This window comes from Aricia agestis, chromosome 3, assembly GCF_905147365.1.
Source record: "Aricia agestis chromosome 3, ilAriAges1.1, whole genome shotgun sequence".
Classification (NCBI taxonomy): domain Eukaryota; kingdom Metazoa; phylum Arthropoda; class Insecta; order Lepidoptera; family Lycaenidae; genus Aricia; species Aricia agestis.
In genome coordinates, this window is record NC_056408.1 from 11,537,881 (window position 1) to 11,559,897 (window position 22,017).

The window sequence follows — 22,017 nt, forward strand, 5'->3', positions numbered from 1 at the left end:
CTTAATGCAATACGTTCCAGCACTCATAAATAGAGAATTAGGTAGGTAGGTAAGCATTATGACATGCTTGTAATAGGAATTTATAATTAAAGTTATATGCGATTTTTATGGCTGTACACTGTACAGATTAATATTTTACCGTATTTCATAATGATTGTGTTGTTTGACTACAGAAAATAAGCGTATAAAATGAAATTTTCGCTTGTGTTGGTTTATTGTATGTGGCAAAATGTAAGACTTTTTAATTTTATATAAATTTACTTATGTTCGATTTTTGCACTGGATAAAGAGTTTAGATAGATACATAGTTTATTCTCTTCTTTATCTTTTTATTTAAGGTCCTTGGACAGAAGTATGATGATACTTGCGGTAAGACTATGATCTTGTTATGAAAACTTAATAACAGTCGTATTCGAGGAATCCACTCTCTAGCTGATTAGTCACTGGTGGTTTTGTATTTGAACTAATGAAACATGTTAATATGGTCCAGCAGAGAGTTACAGATTTGGTCTTTGCGACTTCCGCTTAGCAAAAAAATCAGCTTATTATTATTATTGTTTTTACATAAATATATATTTTTAAGTATACATTTTTACTTTAATAAAAGAACCCTTACACAGAATGTGGTATTGACGGCAAAAACCGACGGATTGTCGGTGGATCATCAGTCCAGCCTCACCAGTACCCCTGGCTGGTGGCTCTGATGCTGGGGAGTAAGCTGCACTGTGGTGCTGCCATCATCACTAACAAGCATATCCTTACTGCTGGACATTGTATTACGTTCGGGTAAGTTTTTCATGTGAGAACATTTTTGAAACACTCTTTGAGTTAATGAAAAATGGGGTATAAATGTTTTTTAAATAAAATTAGGATGCAAACGAGCAAACGGGTAACCTAATGGAAAGCAACTACCGTCGCCCATGGACACTCGCAACATCAGAAGAATTGCAGGTGCGTTGCCGGCATTTTAATAGAAAATAAAAATAATAGAGGAACTAGCTCTAGTATTATAGTATTTATACATTTAGAAACATTTGCGCTAACAAGATACTTCTTAGATAATATTTAAATGTAAAGAGCTACAGAAGAAAAGGTCATGAGATGTGAATAATTAATTGTATTTATATTTAATGGATTCGTGTGCATTGCTGCTTTGAATACAATTGAAAGGTTTGTACTTGTGTTAGTTTGATCAAAACAATAATTATTGTGTCACAGTGCTGTGGACTAATTCTCTACAAGGTTAGGGGCAACATTATTCATCTTGGTTTATATTTGTTTTGTTAAGGGAATGGAAAATTTTCTCTCGGGTTTTGTTGTTTTCGTACCGGGGTTTATCTGCAATGATAATCTCCGTCACACTTAAAATCTTATATTAATAATTTCTTTGTCATCAGTTATTACATTTTTATTTCATTTCTTGTCCTTCACACCAGATTTATATTTTGAAAAATTGACGCTCCAATATCATTAAAATTTCAGAATATTAAAGAGGGATAAAACTAATTTATTATGCTTACATAAATATATAACAGTTTTAAACTGTTCTAGTGTCAGCTACTGGGACCTAAAAGCCTTCATCGGCATGCACGATCGTTTATCGAACACTCATACTGTAATGAAGATCGTGAAGGGGGTGAAACATCCTAACTTCACTTCGAATGCCGTGAGAGATATCAACGATATCGCAGTGCTCACGACAGAGAAAACGATCAAGTTTAATAATAAAGTCGCACCGATCTGTCTTCCTACTGAAGGTACCTAATAATTATATTGAATGGACATTTTAATGGATTCTTGCTAAATGTGTTTATACACTTGCAGTCATAACTTCCTAAGAGTAGGCTGCCTAAGGCTGCGTTTCCACTGAAGCGAAGCGGAGCGGAGCTTAGCGGTGCCGAATTGACCAATCACCATGCTCGAAATCTTCGCTGTTATTCCGCTGGAATAGTATGATTGGTCAATTCGAGCACCGCTAAGCTCCGCTCCACTTCAGTGGAAACGCAGCCTGTAGGCATAATAATTATTATAATACACAATTTTTGAGCAAGTAGGTAGGTAGTAGGTACCTAATCAGAGGGCACGTAAATTAAAACATTGAAATTTACTTACCATCTAAATTTTTTATTCAAATTTCAACCTTATCTTAATAAGTTAAAGTTTAAATACAAGGTATCCTTGATTAGGTATTAGGAATTAAAGTTTCTATAACACTCTGTAGATATGGATTTCAACAACGTTCTATTCACTGTGGCTGGCTGGGGCAAGATACAGCAGACGCAAGCGTCGTCATCCCGATACTTGATGGAGACGAAAGTCAAATTAGTCTCTAGTGACAAGTGTATAAAGTCTAGTATATACAGAGAAAACCTGGTGCCTGACTCCATGATGTGCGCTTACAGCGTTGGGAAGGATGCTTGTCAGGTTTGTGTTGCCAATGGCCATGATCACACCTACCGAGTAGAGAGGCGAGACAGTGCTCTCGGCTAAGCACTGCACAGTCTCATTCACGTCTCATTACTCGGTAGGTGTAATCGGGCTCTATGTATTTGCACAGCACCGGTCTTAATTTCAAGGACAATTCTAGCGCGATTCGTAACACAAGAGTCTTGACGCATGTGAGTACAATCTATAAGAATGTCTATTGTTTTAAATTAGTTCTATATGAAATGGATACGTACAATGAAGAACAAAAAATCACTCGGTTGTTATTTAAAAGCCTATGATTTTAAGCAGTGTCGGTTTTAGAATTACCAGTTACTACTTCTTCGGCACCCAGGGTGCTGGTAGTGCTAAAAAGAGGGAGCACCTGCGGCGCCTTTTTCCTCTGACTTCGGCGCCCCGGGCGTTCGCCTAGCGTCGCCCCCCTAACGCCGCTACTGATTTTAAGGGCCTCGAAACCGAAGCCAAACCAACATCTCAGCAAGGTTTTGTATTAAATTTGTATCAAATTTTAAGATAAATAATACTTCGCTTAATCATTTTAGGGTGATAGTGGTGGGCCATTATTTGCGAGTCCCACGCGATCTCCACGGAGCAAGTATTACCAAGCTGGTAAGACAATTATTACACATTAACAAAGACTATTAGTATTATGACCGCTGTACACTTTGGGACCAGCTTTGGATCAACGCATTGAGCCAGGGCATTACGCCAACGTGTGGAGTATGAAATATTGCTCCCAAGTCCCAACTTATGGCCAAGTAGGCATGGGTTGGCTCAATGTAATGTATACAGCGGGCTTCACGCAATATTATGAGTTTCGCAAGAGTACGATTAAATAACACAATGGATTTTTTGGCGACGACCTCTGTGGCTCAGTGGTGAGCGCGTTGGTAGCTCAAGCCGGGGGTCGCGGGTTCGAATCCCGCCGACGGAACAAAAAGTTTTCAATGTTCCCGGGTCTGGATGTGTACCTATTAAATATGTGTATGATATAATAAAAATCTTAAATATATGTATGGTATAAAAGTATTAAATATATTTCCGTTGTCTGGTACCTGTAACACAAGTCCTTTAGGTACTTAGCACGGGGCCAGACTGACGTGGTGTGAAGCGTCCATAGATATTATTATTATTATTATTATTTTTCAGGCATAGTGTCATGGGGTATTGATTGCGCTAAGCCAGATTATCCAGGTAATAATTATTTCTAATAATAATTATTATTATAAACTAGCTACATTTGACAGAGACATTTTGATATTTTTACCATAGTAAAAAGTAGCCTATGTGTTCATTCAGGGTGGTATCAACTAACTTTATACCAAATTTTTAAATCGCTCCAGACATTTAGACGTGAAGGAGCGTAAAACACACAAACTCACAAACTTTCGCCTTTATACAGTGTGATAAGGAGGTTTGGTGCTAATATCAACAATAGGCCATCTTCTAATCTTTCCCTATAATTTTTTAACAAAAACTCTGCCTTTTCAGGGGTGTACACGATCGTAGCAAAGTATATTCCGTGGATAATGAAACAGACTGAAAGTGGGACGTATTGCTCTACCTAAATACCTTGAGATAGAACAACATACAATCAAATCGAAAACTAAATTTTAAAATTAAAATCATATTGTTATTTAATATTTTTTGCTTTCATTTTAAAGTATTTGACTATTGTTAGTACTTAGTAGTTATAAAGAGTAAAAACGTAAGGTTCTAACAGCTGTCTATTTAAAATGTAGTGCAGTCAAAGGTCTGGTGTTAGTTAAACTGTACTTAGGGGCTGTTTCACGCCTTCCTGATAAGTGCTGGATAAGCTATCAATAACTTAAATTGGCAGATAAAGTAGGTACCTATGGAGAATCTTTCAAGTTAAGTTGTGGATAGCCTATCCGGCACTTATCAGGAAGTGGTGATACAAGCCCTTAAAGCACGCCGAAATATATTAAAACACCATGAGGATTATAAATTCTGCAACTTTTCTCAGTTGCGCCGCAACTTTCAGGATGCTGTTATTCTTAACAGGTGTAAATAATTTACGAGTAAAAATAAAAGATGAAACCATAATAATTAGGCTATTTACCATCGAGGAAATTGATTGATAGGCAGTTGACAGACCAACGTCATTTGGTCGGATCATGTCAATTCAGTGTTAATTGTGATCTGTCGCCTGGGTTTGACGTAACGCGACCAAACTACGTAGTACCCCATCTGCCTAGGAATCAACTTCTCTGATAGTATAAATCATTTATTACATGATTCAAAATCATATTATATTGTATTCATAAGGGTTGATTCAGACTGCAACGCGACGCGTAGATGCATTTTTAAATTTGTACTGAATTGACAAATTGGCATGTCGCCTCGCGCAATTGAAATCTGTCAAAACCATACAAGCCCGCGCCTCGCCTCGTCTCGTAGCGTTGCGGTCTGAATTGACCCTAATACGTAAGGCCTTTAACCTTTATCCTTATATTTCTATGGGCCCTTACACACGGCGCGGGAAGCGCTGCAGCGGCAGCGGCGCGGCGCGTGTGTAAACACCCTAAGTGTTACACTTGATAACCATGATATCAGTATCAGAAATTGTAATTTATTTCACTTTAGTTCTACGTTCAACAGTATGTTATGGCTATAGCGTTTGTTTATAATTATTATTTATTGTGGTAGCAGATTTCGTTGCTATCACACTGTCGATAGTGGAAAGTTTACAGTTTTAATAATGTGGAAAATTGTGTTTTGCGTTCTTATCGCTCAGGTTCAGTATAATGTTCAAGATATTGCTCATAATGGCTAAGGAAAACCACAAATTATATTTTAGCACTGAATTTCATTTTGATTATTTTAGGTGATGTCATCTGAAGGTTCAAATTGTAGTAAGTATTTTATCACAGTGTAGGTACTTCTATTGATACTTAGATAATTTATATTAAAAATAATCAATCGATAAGCTTAATAAAATTATTACTGCTTGCCGTAAATACTTACTTAGCTTACGAATACCTGTGGGATATATTTACTTCTATCATGGGTATGCTCAGGATAGATATATAGCTCCCACACCGATTACGGTGACGGTGGCCGGTTTCATTGAAACCAGGCCAGCTACGCAGGAGTAATTTTATAGTGCCCAAGTGTGTGCGCAGTACACGAGAGCACTCTCTATTCCTTTACTCTCATAACCCAGTGGGACGGAAGACCGACACGACTGGCGAGAAATCAGGCGCAGAACCGACTTTTTACATGCCCATCCGACGCATGGATCATCTTACTTGTCAGACAATCAGGTGATCAGCCTGCATTGTCCTAACCAAACTTGGAAATAACATGTTTCAAACGCGGGAATCGAACCCACGACCTCCGAGTCAAGAGCCGCGCTCTGTACCACTAGACCACGGAGGCGTTTTAGGCTCAGGATAGAAGTAAATATATACAGGCTGTAACAAAATTTAGTGATAAAACTTTAGGGTGTGTACTGTGTATAAGTACCCTATACCGAGTTTGCTGTAAAAGTGTCAGTGCTGAAAGAATAACTTTTTATTAACTTTTGTATGGAAAAATTCATGACGCTCGTGCGACTGCCCATAGAAATCACAAAAAAATGCTCTTTCAGTGCTGCCACTTTCACCGTGAACTGTAAGGGCCAACCCACACGTACCACAACCATAACCACATCACAACCACTGGCGACAACACAACCACGTCGACATTTTGTCGGTACCACAACGCAACTACAAAAAGCTGCAGCGACACCATTCACACGTAACAACTGCTCGACGACATTAATTTTTCGTTGCGATTTAGTGTGGTTGTGGTACGTGTGGGTATAATCACTTTGTTTTATTACACCATGTATCTTTGGATACATTATAATTGGTCTACTAAAAAAAAGAAAAAAATAGTTTGTTATTATTTTTAGCAATATTCCGCGAAAATGAATGTTTTCGCGGAATATTGCTAAAAATAATAACAAACTAAATTTAAACTATGGATTTTCGCAAAGTAACGCCTGATTCCATTAACTGTGTCTACTAAAGTTATAAACTCTACTTTTCTGTATATATTTCACCATCAGCTTGTGGAAAGCCCGCAGACTCGGTTTTCTCGACGCGCATAGTGGGCGGACGGCGCGCTATCCCGCACTCCTACCCGTGGGCGGTCCTCATATTCTACAAGGACAACGTGAACTGCGGAGGAGCTTTGCTCACTAACCAATACATCCTAGCCGCTGGACATTGTTTTAGATGGTATTCTTATATTTTGTATTCAAACTAATATTATTAATGTGAAAGTGTGTCTGTCTGTCTTAACGTGCAAACCACTAAACCGATTTTGCTAAAATTTTGTATAGAGATACTTTGAGTCCCGGGGTAGGACATAGGATACTTTTTATCCCCGAAAAATGTACGGTGAATGGTGATGAACGAATTTTGGCGCAACGGAGTTGCGGGAGTCAACTAGTTGTCGATATTTTTTTATTTATCAACGCGGTAGCTGAGTTCATAGTAAAAATAAATGCATGCTTGGAAGTTAGATAAGAAATCAATTATAATTTTACATTTTTGACATCTAACTTCGCTATAGAAACTAGAGGATGTTTAACTAGGGGATCGGATGTGAATTTTACAGAGCTAATAACAATCATTAAACATAGCAACGAACTTTGAGAGCATCATCGGTATTTGACTAGGACTTGAATTATTCAAGAATGAACTACAAAATATAGAGTATTGGATTGACGTGGCATACCAGTAGAAAATAATGCCATTTCTATTTTATTGCTATTATAGCTCTCATATTGATACAACTCGAGAACAGCTGCCCTGCTGTGCTCAGTCTTAAAATAATCGTACCCAATCCAGGGGACAGAGTGTAATAAGAAAATTTAGTAAAATATAAAGTCATATACAAATACATGTACCATCGAGAAAATTGATTCCTAAGTCAGACCAACGTCATTTGGTCGGATCATGTCAATTCAATGTATTTATAATTTGTGATCTGTCGGCCGGCTGGGTTTCATTTGACGTAACGCGACTAAACTACGTAGTTCCCCCATTTGCCTAGGAATCAACTTCTCTGATAGTACATATTTGTACTTACATATTTTTTGGCGTATTCAAATACATGATCTTTTCTTAGCGTTAAATGATTCTTAAGCCTTATACCCTAGCTACCCTTCTTTAACAGGAACAATAACTTGGTAGTCAACCACATGACCGTTGCTCTTGGGCTAGATGATTTGCGGTTCATGGATGCCGTCGTGATGAGGGACATAGTCAATGTTGTCGTCCACGAACAATTTACAACGACCGTGCAACGAGACGAGAACGATATCGCGGTGGTAAAAATGAATGCACCTGTGGACTTTAACGACGTGATCAGACCAATTTGCCTACCTTATCCAAGTAAGTATGCGACTTTCCTTTACCCCGAAGTCATTTTACTAGAAAATGTTGTATATATAGACCGCACCATCCCAGTGTAATGTAAGACAACCTCTTCACACATCTTTTTACCCAATTCTATCCTTGCCATTGCTTTGATTATAACTTTTAAGTCAAACAATGCTGGAAAGTCAATGATAGTACTGAATTGGCCATAAGATTATACAAAGAAATAACATAGAATCTCTTCTACGCTACTCTCTCTATTTAAGTTTCTCTAGACTCAATTTTATTGCCTTCTTTGTAAACAATGTTTCTCTAAGTTCTTGATGAAACACCACTTCCAAAAATCTTTTCTTTAATTTATTTATATAGATCAAGATTTTACGCATAGAATGACTACGATCGTCGGCTGGGGAAAGGCAGACGAGGGGACACTCTCTAGCGTTCTACTGCAGGCTTCACTCCGGGTTCTGTCAGATGAGGAGTGTAAGGGGAGCAATCTTAGCGAGCACATAGTGCAAGAGACAATGATGTGTGCTTTTTATAAAGGAAGAGACGGTTGTCAGGTACGGCACATTGCATAATGTGTTTTAGGTTGGATCGAGAGATCGCAAAGAACATCTTACAGAACTTTCGGGACAAATTGATAAACGTGATTAAATAAAATAATTTAACAGAAATATTTGATCGATGTAGAGTACCAATTAATTTGCAAACTACTTAAACATTAATTAATAGGTAACGTCCCGCAGACCCCGCCGTTTATGTGTGAGTTATGATTTGTGTGTCCGTGCACAGTTCGCAAACGCACACAGACATGAAAGTGGACATGAATATCGAATTCGCTTTACAATAGGCGAGCTCCTGCTGCAGGAGTTCCCCAAGCCCAGCCGAGCGCCGGCGTTCGGGAGTTATCAGATTATAGAGAATAGTAGTATGTTCGTTGTCTATTTAAATCCGAGTAAAAATAGACGGAAATCTAATTAATCACGTATGCACATTGTGCACTTTTGTTTAGTAAGGTTTATATTAATTATTTACATTAGCAGAAATGTTTTGTGTTTTGGAACTTGGGAGGCCATTTGCTTTTTTCATGTGATAAGCACTGTATACTTATGTGAAAATTGAAGCTGATTAGGTTAGTACTTAAAACATTCTAGATTATATAAAAATGAATATTATGCTTACTTAGATTTTTTTTTGAATAGTACAGACATTGGCTATGCCAAAAAATCTAAACCAAAGAAAATGTTACGTATGTGAAGCTAGCATGACAAAGTCAGCAAAATAACCCGGGATTGCGTTATTAATTAGGTGCTAATTGAGTGCTATTTTGGTGCAAAAACCGCGAATTTAGTACTCCTCAAAATTCGGAATAAATGCTAATAAGTACTGCTACCTTCACGTGAAGCTAGCAGTGTACATAACCAAAATCCTTTAAAATGATAATATATCTTCGTAATAAATACTTAGCTAATAAGTGCTCATTAAGTGCTCTTTCAGTGCACAAACTGCGAATTTAGTGCTCATCAAAATTTGCCATAAATGCGAATACTGCTACCTTCACGTGAAGCTAGCAGTATAAAAAACCAAAAACCTTAATAATGATTATCTGGCTCCTTGATAAGTACTTTACTAATAAGTACTCATTAAGTGCTGGCGATCAACGTGTTTTTTGTTATACATTTTTTTTTATACCATATAATACTGCTCACTTCACGGTACCAGCAAGATGCTCCTCTTGATTTTAGTTCTTTGACGAATTTCACACTCGTAAATGATACATAGGAATTAAGTGCTCATTAAGTGCTAGCGATAGGCGGAGAAAAAATATTTAAATATGCATTTGTTATTTTGTTATACCGTATACTGCTAGCTTCACGATACCAGCGAGATGCTCCTCTTGATTTGAGTACTTTGACGAATTCCACACTCATAAATGATACATAGGAATTAAGTGCTCATTAAGTGCTAGCGATAGGCAGCGAAAACAAAAGAAAATATGCATTTTTTTTACTTTTCATACCGTATACTGCTCACTTCACGGTACCAGCGAGATGCTCCTCTTGATTTGAGTACTTTGACGAATTTCACATTCATAAATGATATATAGAAGTGCTAGCGATAAGCGGCGAACACAAAAGAAAATATGCATTTTTTTACTTTTTATACCGTATACTGCTCACTTCACGGTACCAGCGAGATGCTCCTCTTGATTTGAGTACTTTGACGAATTCCGCACTTATAAACGATACATAGGAATTGAGTCCTCATTAAGTGCTAGCGATAGGCGGAGAAAAAAATTTAAATATGCATTTTTTTTTATAACGTATGCTGCTAGATTCACGGTACCAGCGAGATGCTCCTCTTGATTTGAGTACTTTGACGAATTCCGCACTCATAAATGATACATAGGAATTAAGTGCTCATTAAGTGCTTGCGATAGGTGGCGAAAACAAAAAAAAATGCATTTTTTTATACCGTATACTGCTAGCTTCACAGTACCAGCGAGATGCTCCTCTTTATTTTAGTTCTTTGACGAATTTCACACTCGCAAATGATACATAGGAATTAAGTGCTCATTAAGTGCTAGCGATAGGCGGCGAAAACAAAAGAAAATATGCATTTTTTATTTTTTTATACCGTATACTGCTAGCTTCACGGTACCAGCAAGATGCTGATGCAAGATGATCTCGCTGGATCCGTGAAGCTAGCAGTATACGGTATAAAAAAAATGCCTATTTAATTTTTTTTTCCGCCTATCGCTAGCACTTAATGAGCACTTAATTCCTATGTATCGTTTATGAGTGTGGAATTCGTCAAAGTACTCAAATCAAGAGGAGCGTCTCGCTGGTACCGTGAAGCTAGCAGTATACGGTATAAAAAAATAAAAAATGCATATTTTCTTTTGTTTTCGCCGCCTATCGCTAGCACTTAATGAGCACTTAATTCCTATGTATCATTTGCGAGTGTGAAATTCGTCAAAGAACTAAATTTAAGAGGAGCATCTCGCTGGTACTGTGAAGCTAGCAGTATACGGTATAAAAAAAATGCATTTTTTTTTGTTTTCGCCACCTATCGCAAGCACTTAATGAGCACTTAATTCCTATGTATCATTTATGAGTGCGAAATTCGTCAAAGTACTCAAATCAAGAGGAGCATCTCGCTGGTACCGTGAATCTAGCAGCATACGTTATAAAAAAAATGCATATTTAAATTTTTTTCTCCGCCTATCGCTAGCACTTAATGAGGACTCAATTCCTATGTATCGTTTATGAGTGCGGAATTCGTCAAAGTACTCAAATCAAGAGGAGCATCTCGCTGGTACCGTGAAGTGAGCAGTATACGGTATAAAAAGTAAAAAAATGCATATTTTCTTTTGTTTTCGCCGCCTATCGCTAGCACTTAATGAGCACTTATTTCCTATGTATCATTTATGAGTGTGGAATTCGTCAAAGTACTAAAATCAATAGGAGCATCTCGCTGGTATCGTGAAGCTAGCAGTATACGGTATAACAAAATAAAAAATGCATATTTAAATATTTTTTCTCCGCCTATCGCTAGCACTTAATGGGCACTTAATTCCTATGTATCATTTACGAGTGTGAAATTCGTCAAAGAACTAAAATCAAGAGGAGCATCTTGCTGGTACCGTGAAGTGAGCAGTATTATATGGTATAAAAAATAAAAAATGTATAAAAAACACGTTTATCGCCAGCACTTAATGTGCACTTATTAGTAAAGTACTTATCAAGGAGCCAGATAATCATTATTAAGGTTTTTGGTTTTTTATACTGCTAGCTTCACGTGAAGGTAGCAGTATTCGCATTTATGGCAAATTTTGATGAGCACTAAATTCGCAGTTTGTGCACTGAAAGAGCACTTAATGAGCACTTATTAGCTAAGTATTTATTACGAAGCTATATTATCATTTTAAAGGTTTTTGGTTATGTACACTGCTAGCTTCACGTGAATGTAGCAGTATTAGCATTTATTCCGAATTTTGAGGAGCACTAAATTCGCGGTTTTTGCACCAAAATTGCACTCAATTAGCACCTAATTAATAACGCAATCCCGAGTTATTTTGCTAACTTTGTCATGCTAGCTTTACATACGTGAAAATGTTTTTGTGTCTGTTTAGTAATAAGTTGACAATGCTATCAATAGATGTCGCTAGCTGCGTTGTCGGCGTTAGCTAGATCGCGCTATTAAGACTTTTTTCCGACTATATACTTAATATTATAATATGGGCCATGTTGTTTGATGTTAATTGTTAACCAAGTAATATTATCCTCTGTGTTATAACAGGTAACAAACGACAAACAGTAAAGTTAACCTTTGATGACTGGATTCTTTAGAAAATTCTTGCAGTTGGCAGTATCTCAAAAAGTCTTAAAGACATTGTTCAGTGACCGACTATAATTCCGCTGGGCCCCGCATATTGTGTCATATTCCTGTGCGCGCCGCTGGGTCAGAGCATAGGGTGTTACTATTCGAACAAAACTTTTTGTTTACTATCTTGTGTTGCCGTCTAGCGTGAAAACATTGCAGCAATATAATATTCTGTCTGGTTATTAATATTTTGATTATTATTATTTTTTACAGGGAGACAGTGGTGGCCCTTTGTTAGCCTTTGAACCTAGCGGACACTACGTATTAGCTGGTAAGATTAATTATATTAATACTTATTCAGTTATTAAGTTATTAACTATGCACCTACTTTATGTAGGTAGGTTAGGTTAGTATAAAAATAATAATAGCACAATAATTGTTGGCGACACGACAAACTCTGCGGGGCCGTGGTCGCCGGGTGGCAGAGCAGTGGACTGTATCTTGAAGGGTGAAGGTTGCCGGATGGAAGATACCTGGAGAAGGAGGTGCAGGAGACGAGAAGGAAACACAGGAGTGAACTTGGTACTGCTTGGAGCGGAGTGTGGTGGAGCAGGGCTTACGCATGCATCTGCTTGGCTTGTCGGAAGTGAATGTGTATGCACCGAGAAAGTGCGTGTTTATATATGAAATTTGTACCGTTAGAGCCCGTGGGGTTCTATCGGTTGTTGTCGAACGAATGCAGTCCGTTTATTGAAATATAACATTTTACACATAATATGACATCAAATGGGATTCTTATAAGCTAATACAATGGTAAACAAACATTCTTATAAGATAAATAAACAATAAAATGTGTAAAACAAAGCCATGTAAAAAGGAGACAACAATAGTTCGAGTGCAACTATGCAAGAAAGAGACAGCAATAACAATTGTGTGAAACACACTACGTTCCCGTGCGAAAGGGACAGCAATATTATAAAAATGAGACACAAGATAAACATTTTCCAATAGGAATTACTAATATGAAATCTTAAATCTAAGTGTAAACAAAAAGAGGGAATAAAACTAAGCTATTATTTACAGTCTCCCCCTCGTGCGCAAGCACCGAAACGTTTTATTCCTGGCTGCTTACGAGAATCAGACGAGAGGCTGGGCGACGAATTAGTCCGGCGGCTGTACGGACTTCTGCTACTCTAACCCGCCCGTCTGGACCTGGGAAAGTCTTTATTATTTCACCTCTAGGCCATATTCCACGGGGCATCGTTCTATCACATATTATAACGATGTCTCCGGGGTTGAGGTTGCTGTGCTGCGGGTTGCCGAGCCGAGGCATCAATTGGGGTTTGTACTCTGCTACCCATCGAGCCCAGAACGCTTCGGCCAACTTTTGCGCAGCTTTCCACGAGCGACTGTCTGCTGTGTAGTCTTTATACGAGCCGAAAGGTATCATCCCGCTTGACCTCCCAATTAGGAAGTGATTTGGGGTCAGTGATTCCTCGTTTAGATCAGGATTTACTGGTGTTAACGGTCTCGTATTTATGACATGTTCTGCTTCCAGCAACAGCGTATGCAACACTTCATCTGGGGGCGTCTTTTCTGTTAAGGTGACTCGTAATGCCGCCTTCACAGATCTCACTAATCTCTCCCAGGCGCCGCCCATGTTCGGGGCCCCAGGGGGTATTCTTTTCCAAATTATCTGTTTTCCGGAGGCGAAGACCTTCATCGCGTCGTCATTTTGTTGAAGAGCTTCCGTCACTTCTTTCTCGGCGCCCACGAAGTTGGTTCCGTTGTCGCTATATATGACCGTTGGAGTGCCACGGCGGGACATCATTCGGCGCAAGCTCATGATCATGGAGGATGCAGATAGGGAAGGCACCAGCTCCAGATGCACGGCCCGAGTGGTGAGGCACGTGTAAAGTGCGCCCCACCGCTTCTCGTGTCTTCGCCCGATCGTGACTTGCATTGGGCCAAAATAGTCAACCGCCAAGGCTGTGAACGGCGGCTGATTGTGGGCCAGTCTTTCAGGAGGTAAGTCACCCAGAGGAATTTTAGAGGGAGTTCCCCTGTAGGTTCTACACCATTGACACTTGTTGCATATATAGCGAAGGATGCTGCGTAGTCCAATTATGTGGTAGCGCTGTCGGAGCTCGTTCATCACGGTTTGGTGATTGCCGTGGTTAAATACTGCGTGCGTGTGATGCACTAACAGTCGGGTAAATTCTTCCTTCGCATGTAGGACAGGCAGATTATATTCTTCCTTAACTCTGCTATCGAGGTATAATATCCCGCTGCGGTCGAGTTTCACAGCAAGTTTGTGAAAGGGGGACCTCTTCGGAGGTCGTTGCCCAGCCTCTATCGTCTTTATATCGTCCGCGAACGAGATGTTCTGACTCCTCTTGATAAGCAGTAATTCTGCTAGTCTGATGTGATCAGGAGAGATTTCCGTATTTACTTTTCTCTTGAGCAATTTGGCTTTAAATGCCTCAGCCGAGAGCAAGACGGTGGCAGCAGCGCGTACCAGGCGCTTATACTTCGAAAACCTTTCAACTTTAGGCAAGTAATCGTTATTTACATGGTCTACACAGACGTGAACCTGCTTAATTATTCTCTCCTCCCCTGAAGGGGGTAAGGGAGCCGCGGTCCGCTTTTCGCACGGCCATGTCGCGGGTTCGTCTAAAATAAAGCTAGGTCCTGTAAACCATCTGTGTGTCGAACTAAAATTCACCGGAATGCCCTTGGTGGCGTCGTCCGCGACGTTGTCGGCGCTCGGCACCCATCGCCAGTCGGCCGGGGTCGTTGTACTTTCGATCTCGGCTAGCCGGTGCGCGACAAACGACTTGAAAGTACGCGGATCGGACCTAATCCAAGCTAATACCGTTTTTGAATCCGACCAGTAATACGACTTTGTAATTTTGTAGTCAGATTCCCGTTTTACTGACTCTGCTAAGCGGGAACCAAGAACCGCGGCTTGCAACTCTAATCGCGGTATCGAAATTGGTTTCAACGGCGCTACTTTCGCCTTTCCCGTAACTAATCTAGCCGTCTTTGTGTTATTATTCATGCTAACGAAATAAACTGCGGCCGAATAAACTTTTTCGCTAGCATCGCAAAATATGTGTAACTCCCCCTCGCCAGAGGGCGGGGCAGGTACGTATCTTTCTATTTCGAAAGTCCTCAGCAAGTTTAAATTATTAATAAACGACATCCACGTAATGTGGTGTTCCTTAGTTATAGGATCGTCCCAACCTACGCCACTACGCCATATTTCCTGAATGAGGCACTTACCTACCATAGTTACCGGCGAAACTAATCCTAACGGGTCGAAAACCGACATGACGGCGCTAGTGACTTGCCTCTTGGTGGGTAAAATTTCCCCTGAAATTACATTAGATGGCGTGTTTCTGAGATTCACGTTAAATCCTAGAGTGTCGCGAGCGTGGTTCCAAATGAGACCTAAAGTCCTCTCTGTATCGCTTTTTCCTAAAGTCGTCGCGCCGCTAATTCGCTTATCGGAAACGTCTTTTATTACTTCGGGCACATTCGACGCCCAACCGCGTAACTCGAACGAAGCGCCTAAGTTAATCCTATACATGGCATTGACCGCTTGCCTGGCTTCGTCCGCGTCGTCGAATGAGTCTAAGTAATCGTCCATATAAAAGTTCCGTTCCGCAGCTTTAGCTACCTTCGGGTACTCTGAACTAAAGTTTTGCGCGTTTTTATTTTTAACATGAATGGCCACGCACGGCGATGAGGCCGCCCCAAAAATAAGCGAGGTCATACGGTATTCTCGCGGGGGGATGTTTCTATCGTCGCCTCGCCACAGAAAACGAAGGCTGTCGCGATCCGACTCAATCACTTTTATTTGTAAGAACATCTCTTTGATGTCTGCTACTACTGCTATTTTTCCTTCGCGGAACCTAACTAAAACGCCGAAAAGCGACTGCAATAAGTCGGGCCCGGTTAGTAGCGCATCATTCAAGCATTTTCCCCCACATTTAGCCGCAGCGTCAAAAACCAGTCGCACCTTACCTTTTTGGGGATGAACCACTGAAAAATGAGGTAAGTACCAGGTGCGAGGTGATGTGGCTGGGGTGCTCACTAGTTCTGCGTAACCCGAACTTAGCAAGTTATTTACTTGTTTCGAATACTCTATTTTTAAGTTTAAGTTTTTATCTAATTTGTTCTCTAGATTGTACAGACGGCTTAGAGCTTGTTTCTTATTGTCCGGCATTACTTCATTGTCGGTTTTCCACAATAAGCCTGACTCATACCGATCGCAATCGTTCATTTTATTGCAAGTTCTATTTAAAACAGTTAACGCGCGCTCGTCCGGATCCGCTTTAGGTTTACGCGGCTCTATACCTAACGATTCTATGCTAAAATAATTCCTTATCAATTCTAACGCGGGATCCTCGGACTGCGACGTTCTTACGTGACTTATGAACTGAATATTATTTAAATTACGCGAGCTTGCGTCCTGCCCGTGCAGGACCCATCCTAATTTAGTTAACGACGCCACTGGCTGGCTCTTATTTCCGATACGTAATTGTCGAGACGTAATTAAGTGCCAGTTATCCTGGCCGATAAGTATCGTAGGCTTAGCCTGCTCGTAACACAGTTCGTCTTCTAATTCCGCTAGGTGGCTGCACTGTCTAACTAGGTCCTTGCTTACGGACTGCGGCGTAAGGTTCAAATTACTAATCGTGCTCGCGTTCATTTTTTCTAGATTTCGACTACACGCGCCGCGGATTGTTAGCGATATGTTGCACGATTCGGGGTCGTCAATTTGGTTACCGCCTACCCCTTCCAACTTAAGTAGCTGGCTGCGACCCCTGGGTGCTACACTGTCCGCTACCGTACGCTCAACTAGGGTCAATGTAGAGCCCTCGTCCAGCAAGGCGTATGTAGCGGTGGTGCCCACTGGGCCACTTATCTCAACCGGCACTACTTTGAGGTAGGTGTTTGACGCACGAACGTGATTTATTGAGCTAACATTGCCGCTTGCGGGCGGCGCTGCACTGCCGCTGCCGTGTAATAGCTTATTATGAGACGCTTCGCAACCGTTTATACCGCACGGAATATATTTACATCTGAAAGTTCGCCCGTGCGAGTTATTTAGACATCTAAAGCAAAGTTTACTATTTTTAGCTGCGTCCCATCTTTCCGATACGCTAAGTTTAACAAAATCTGCACAATTAATAGTCGTATGGGAGCCTGAACATACGGGACAATTATTTCTATTGGACGAGTTTGACGGCGCTTCCGTCGCGGAGCGTGGCGCCTCTGTCGCGGGGCGCGGCGTGCGATGCTTCGGCCTGAATGGTTCGGCCTTTTTAGCTGAGGGTTTGAACGCGGCTGCTACGGTATTACGCGGCTCGTACGTGACTTCGCAATCTGATCTATCACAGGAACTATCGCTATCATAACGCGTCGATTTATGAGTCCGTGTGCGAGTCGTGTTTACCGCGCGAGGTTTCATCTTGCCTCTCCTTTCCTCCCTAGCTGTTTCGTACGCGAACATCGCGCCGCACTGATCCGCCATAATGTTTAAAAATCTAGCCATTAATTCGAGCTCCGGTGCTCCGGGTCGTTCAGATTTGAACTCGTACCACTTATATTTTAAAATAATATTTAACTTGTCGACTATTCGACCCACTAACTCGGGAGAATACAAATATTGTGGCTGGTTAAGTGACTTTATGGCCGCTACCGTGTTTGATATTTTACTCGCGAAACTACTAACATTGCGCCCGTCTTCCGTCATACGGGGTAAACGTTTTATGTTTTCGATTTCGGAGAGAATAAGTAGTTCTGGCCTGCCGTATCGCCGTTCTAGCGTATCTATTATTTCGTACGGGTCCGATACTGTGTATAGCAAAGCTCTAACTGTTTCGCGGGCCGCGCCTCTTAATGCTTTTCTTAACCTAGCTACATTTTGAATGTCCGAGAACATATCCGCGGTGTCATTAAAAACGGATTTAAACGCCATCCACTCCGTAATTGTTCCGTCGAAGTGGGGCAACTCATGAATGAATTTAGGCGTCGCTTCCGACCTACTCGAATTGACCGCTTGAACTATCGCGTTGGCTAGCAATGTCATGTCGCTAAGCGACGTGTTACCGGCGCGCGGTTCGATGTTTTCGGTCGGACGCGGGTCTCGTCCCGGGTTTTGAGCGCTTGTTGACGGCCTAACACATTGCTCCGAGATCCAGCCTTCAACTCGGGTTTTATTCGATCTGGGTGGCTGGTCCGCGTCGGTGGATTCTCCTAGCTCTATCCTAGCTATTTCCAGCCGACTCATGGCAGCTGCGGACGCCGCCCTAGCCCGTGCTAGTTCGGAGTTGTGATACTCTAATTCGGCCTGCAACGCGGATAATTTGCTGCTTGTTCTGTCCCCGGGGACGTTAACTATAGTGCCCGGCGCACTTCCTACATTTTCGACTACGTTGTCGATTTGTGCGGGTACTGAATTTAGTTTGGCCCTAGCGTCGGTACGCGTGCTGCTCTCCGTCGTGTCTTCAACGCCGGTGCCTCTGCTCCATGTGTTGGTCTCGTGGGTCGTGGTCTGCCCTGACGATGGCGTCTCTTCCCGCGAGGGCGTGGACTTGCCCGAGCGCAACACACGCGCGTTCTCCATTGCGCACGAGGGGCCCTAACCTTAAAACTAACACTTTTCACTTTCACTTCACTTAATGTCTTTACCTAAGTATACGTAACGCGACCTACCAAGCCTACTACTAACAGCCCGGTCAGCTTGCTACCGCGGTGACGCCGAACCGGGAATAGGATTGCAGGGAATAGGAAGGTAGGAACCTCCCGGTAGAGGGCGCGGGCGCTCACGGGTGCATCAGAGTGCGGGAGGAATGTCCGCACCCGTCGTTGCGTGCCAACTTGTGGCCCCAGAGCGTTACCGTACCGTGCCGGCGGGGTCTGACTGTTCACCTGGGTAGGTGTGTGGAGGCGTCAGGTCGTCCACAATGCTTCCGTGCGCTCTGCAGGGGCCGTTTAACACCGCTAGGTGGCCACGCACGTTAATGAGGATTGCTTCCAAGTAATCGGTGGAGGTAAGCAAAGCCAACCACCAACACTCGCGCGTACTTGTTTCTTTCTTCTTTCTTCAGAAGGTAGACGCTGGCCTTGGCTGCAGGGGCTTCGTCTCTTCTCCTGTGTTTTCTCTCTTCAATCTTCTCTCTTCTTCGGGACTGGGCTGCCGTCTTCAGGGCGAGCTTCTCTCTTCTCCAGGGCTGGCTGAAATCTTCAGGGCGAGCTTCTTTCTTCACGAGCTGACGCAGTGATCCGGCTTCTGAAGGACCAGTTGTTGGCGACACGACAAACTCTGCGGGGCCGTGGTCGCCGGGTGGCAGAGCAGTGGACTGTATCTTGAAGGGTGAAGGTTGCCGGATGGAAGATACCTGGAGAAGGAGGTGCAGGAGACGAGAAGGAAACACAGGAGTGAACTTGGTACTGCTTGGAGCGGAGTGTGGTGGAGCAGGGCTTACGCATGCATCTGCTTGGCTTGTCGGAAGTGAATGTGTATGCACCGAGAAAGTGCGTGTTTATATATGAAATTTGTACCGTTAGAGCCCGTGGGGTTCTATCGGTTGTTGTCGAACGAATGCAGTCCGTTTATTGAAATATAACATTTTACACATAATATGACATCAAATGGGATTCTTATAAGCTAATACAATGGTAAACAAACATTCTTATAAGATAAATAAACAATAAAATGTGTAAAACAAAGCCATGTAAAAAGGAGACAACAATAGTTCGAGTGCAACTATGCAAGAAAGAGACAGCAATAACAATTGTGTGAAACACACTACGTTCCCGTGCGAAAGGGACAGCAATATTATAAAAATGAGACACAAGATAAACATTTTCCAATAGGAATTACTAATATGAAATCTTAAATCTAAGTGTAAACAAAAAGAGGGAATAAAACTAAGCTATTATTTACAATAATATTACCTAGGTAGGTATCTGTATCGTTCTTCGTAGTGAAATGAATGAGGAGGCACGATATTTCAACAAAGGTTCTGAAAATACGATGAACGGTGATGTAGAGCTTGTACTAATAATAATATTATTATTATTTATTGTCTTTACAGGTATCGTATCTTGGGGCATTGGGTGTGGAGATGAACGATTCCCAGGTGAGTTTTTCGGGACTAATTGGAACGAAGTTCCTTATCGCACGTTCGGCGTAAAGGAGGCTAGACAACGATAATTATATTTTGACCTCGACACTTTTTATTAGTACCTGCATGGTAGAGGTAGAGGGCGTTGAAAGTATTCCTGTGCGTCAACTAGATTCGTTTTTTGGGAATAAACAGCGACGCGTTGTTTGGGTTCCTTGGCGTCAATAGATGGTGTTTTTTTTTTAAATTGTGTAATGTACTGTACTTATACAGGTTTTTTGAACTTAAGAAATAACTTTGTTTCATTCGGGTGTCCCTTGACATCTCTCAAGTTTTTTAAATAATTTTATTTAAGTAAATTAATATTATTGTTATTTAATTTTATTTTTTTACGAGCTTTTGCCCGCGGCTTCGCTCGCGTTAAGAAGTATTATTAAATACAAATTTCATCCCCTATTTGAACCCCTTGAAGTTGGAATTTATCAAAATCCTTTCTTAGCGGATGCCTACGTCATAACATCTACCTGCATGCCAAATTTCAGCCCTATCCGTCCAGTGGTTTGGGCTGTGCGTTGATAGATCACTACGTCAATCAGTCAGTCACCTTTGAGTTTTATATATACAGGATATAACAAAAATAAGTGATAATACTTTAGGGTATGTACGTGTTCCTTGTAGAGAGCGCTGAAAGACCAAAAAAATTTGTCACCTTTGTATGGGGAAACTCGTGACGCTCGGGCCCTTGCCCATACAAAAGTGGAAAAAAAAATCGTCTTTCAGCGCTACTACTTTCACAGTGAACTCTCTACAAGGAACACGTACACACCCTAAAGTATTATCACTTGTTTTTGTTACACCCTGTATATACTCGTATATAGATTTCTATTTAATGATACACCCGTAATATTCGTGAATCGTGATGATAACATTTAATATTAATATTTATTTAAGACACCTTCAATTTAAGCACCTTTTTTGTTACAGGGGTGTACACAAAAGTAAGCAAATACATCGATTGGATAAATAAACACATTCCTGGTACACAAACTTGTAAATAAGTGTATTGAAGAATAATTACTATTTAAGGCTAAATAAAAATTAAAGAATTTTGTATTCATTTTTTAGTTTTTCATAATATCTACTTTTATCTGACGCTTTTTTAATTATGTCCCAGCTGTAGGCAGAGATTATTGAATAACATAGGGAGGCAAAAGCTGCATCATACTAATTAAACCTTTAGTCCACTGAGATTAACTTTCACCTTCATACTATTATAAAATTAATATTATCGTGGTAGGTGTAGTGGTAGGTACACAAAATACATTAAGTATTAAGAAGTATTAGGTAGGTACGCAAAGGTCTGAGCAGAAGGCAAGTTACTAGCATTGTTACTAGCACATAATATTATAAAAAATAATAATCGGTCGGATTATGTCTAGAATCTAGCTTGAAAACATTGCAGTAATAAAATAATAGCTTGTGTTCTTTTCTTTTACTTTTTAGAATCTACACAAGTTGGCATGACGATAGACACTCTCTATTCGTTTGACACTGTTGATCTGAAGTTAATTGCAGGTTACTGGTTACAGTCACCTTGGAAATTTAAACAGACTGATATTGCGTATTATTGTCTTTGAAAGTTGTTATTTTGACTCATATAACAGCCTGTTAAATATTTAACAGACCTCCACAGCAGGAATTAAATTTAA

At 40.8% G+C, this 22,017-nt stretch overlaps 1 protein-coding gene across 1 annotated transcript; it reads left to right on the forward strand.

The window, feature by feature from the left end:
• The first annotated feature begins 114 nt into the window (after window positions 1-114).
• Window positions 115-21,421, forward strand: LOC121740493 (coagulation factor XI-like). The gene is made up of 13 exons (XM_042133195.1): window positions 115-231; window positions 339-369; window positions 621-786; window positions 1,552-1,757; window positions 2,222-2,424; window positions 2,988-3,054; window positions 3,595-3,639; window positions 6,521-6,692; window positions 7,636-7,853; window positions 8,208-8,401; window positions 12,441-12,498; window positions 20,279-20,323; window positions 21,293-21,421. Exons 1-13 carry the CDS (start codon window positions 190-192, stop codon window positions 21,364-21,366), a joined length of 1,521 nt encoding a protein of 506 aa, XP_041989129.1. The 5' UTR covers window positions 115-189; the 3' UTR covers window positions 21,367-21,421.
• The last annotated feature ends 596 nt before the right edge of the window (window positions 21,422-22,017 follow it).

What these genes read in the sequence shown, in the direction of transcription:
- LOC121740493 (XM_042133195.1), top strand. Translation starts at nt 190, where the DNA reads ATGAAATTTTCGCTTGTGTTGGTTTATTGTATGTGGCAAAAT. An exon ending in GAGCAAGTATTACCAAGCTG is followed by an intron (nt 3,055 to 3,594) that starts GTAAGACAATTA and finishes ATTATTTTTCAG; the next exon opens with GCATAGTGTCATGGGGTATT. An exon ending in TGGAGATGAACGATTCCCAG is followed by an intron (nt 20,324 to 21,292) that starts GTGAGTTTTTCG and finishes TTTTTGTTACAG; the next exon opens with GGGTGTACACAAAAGTAAGC.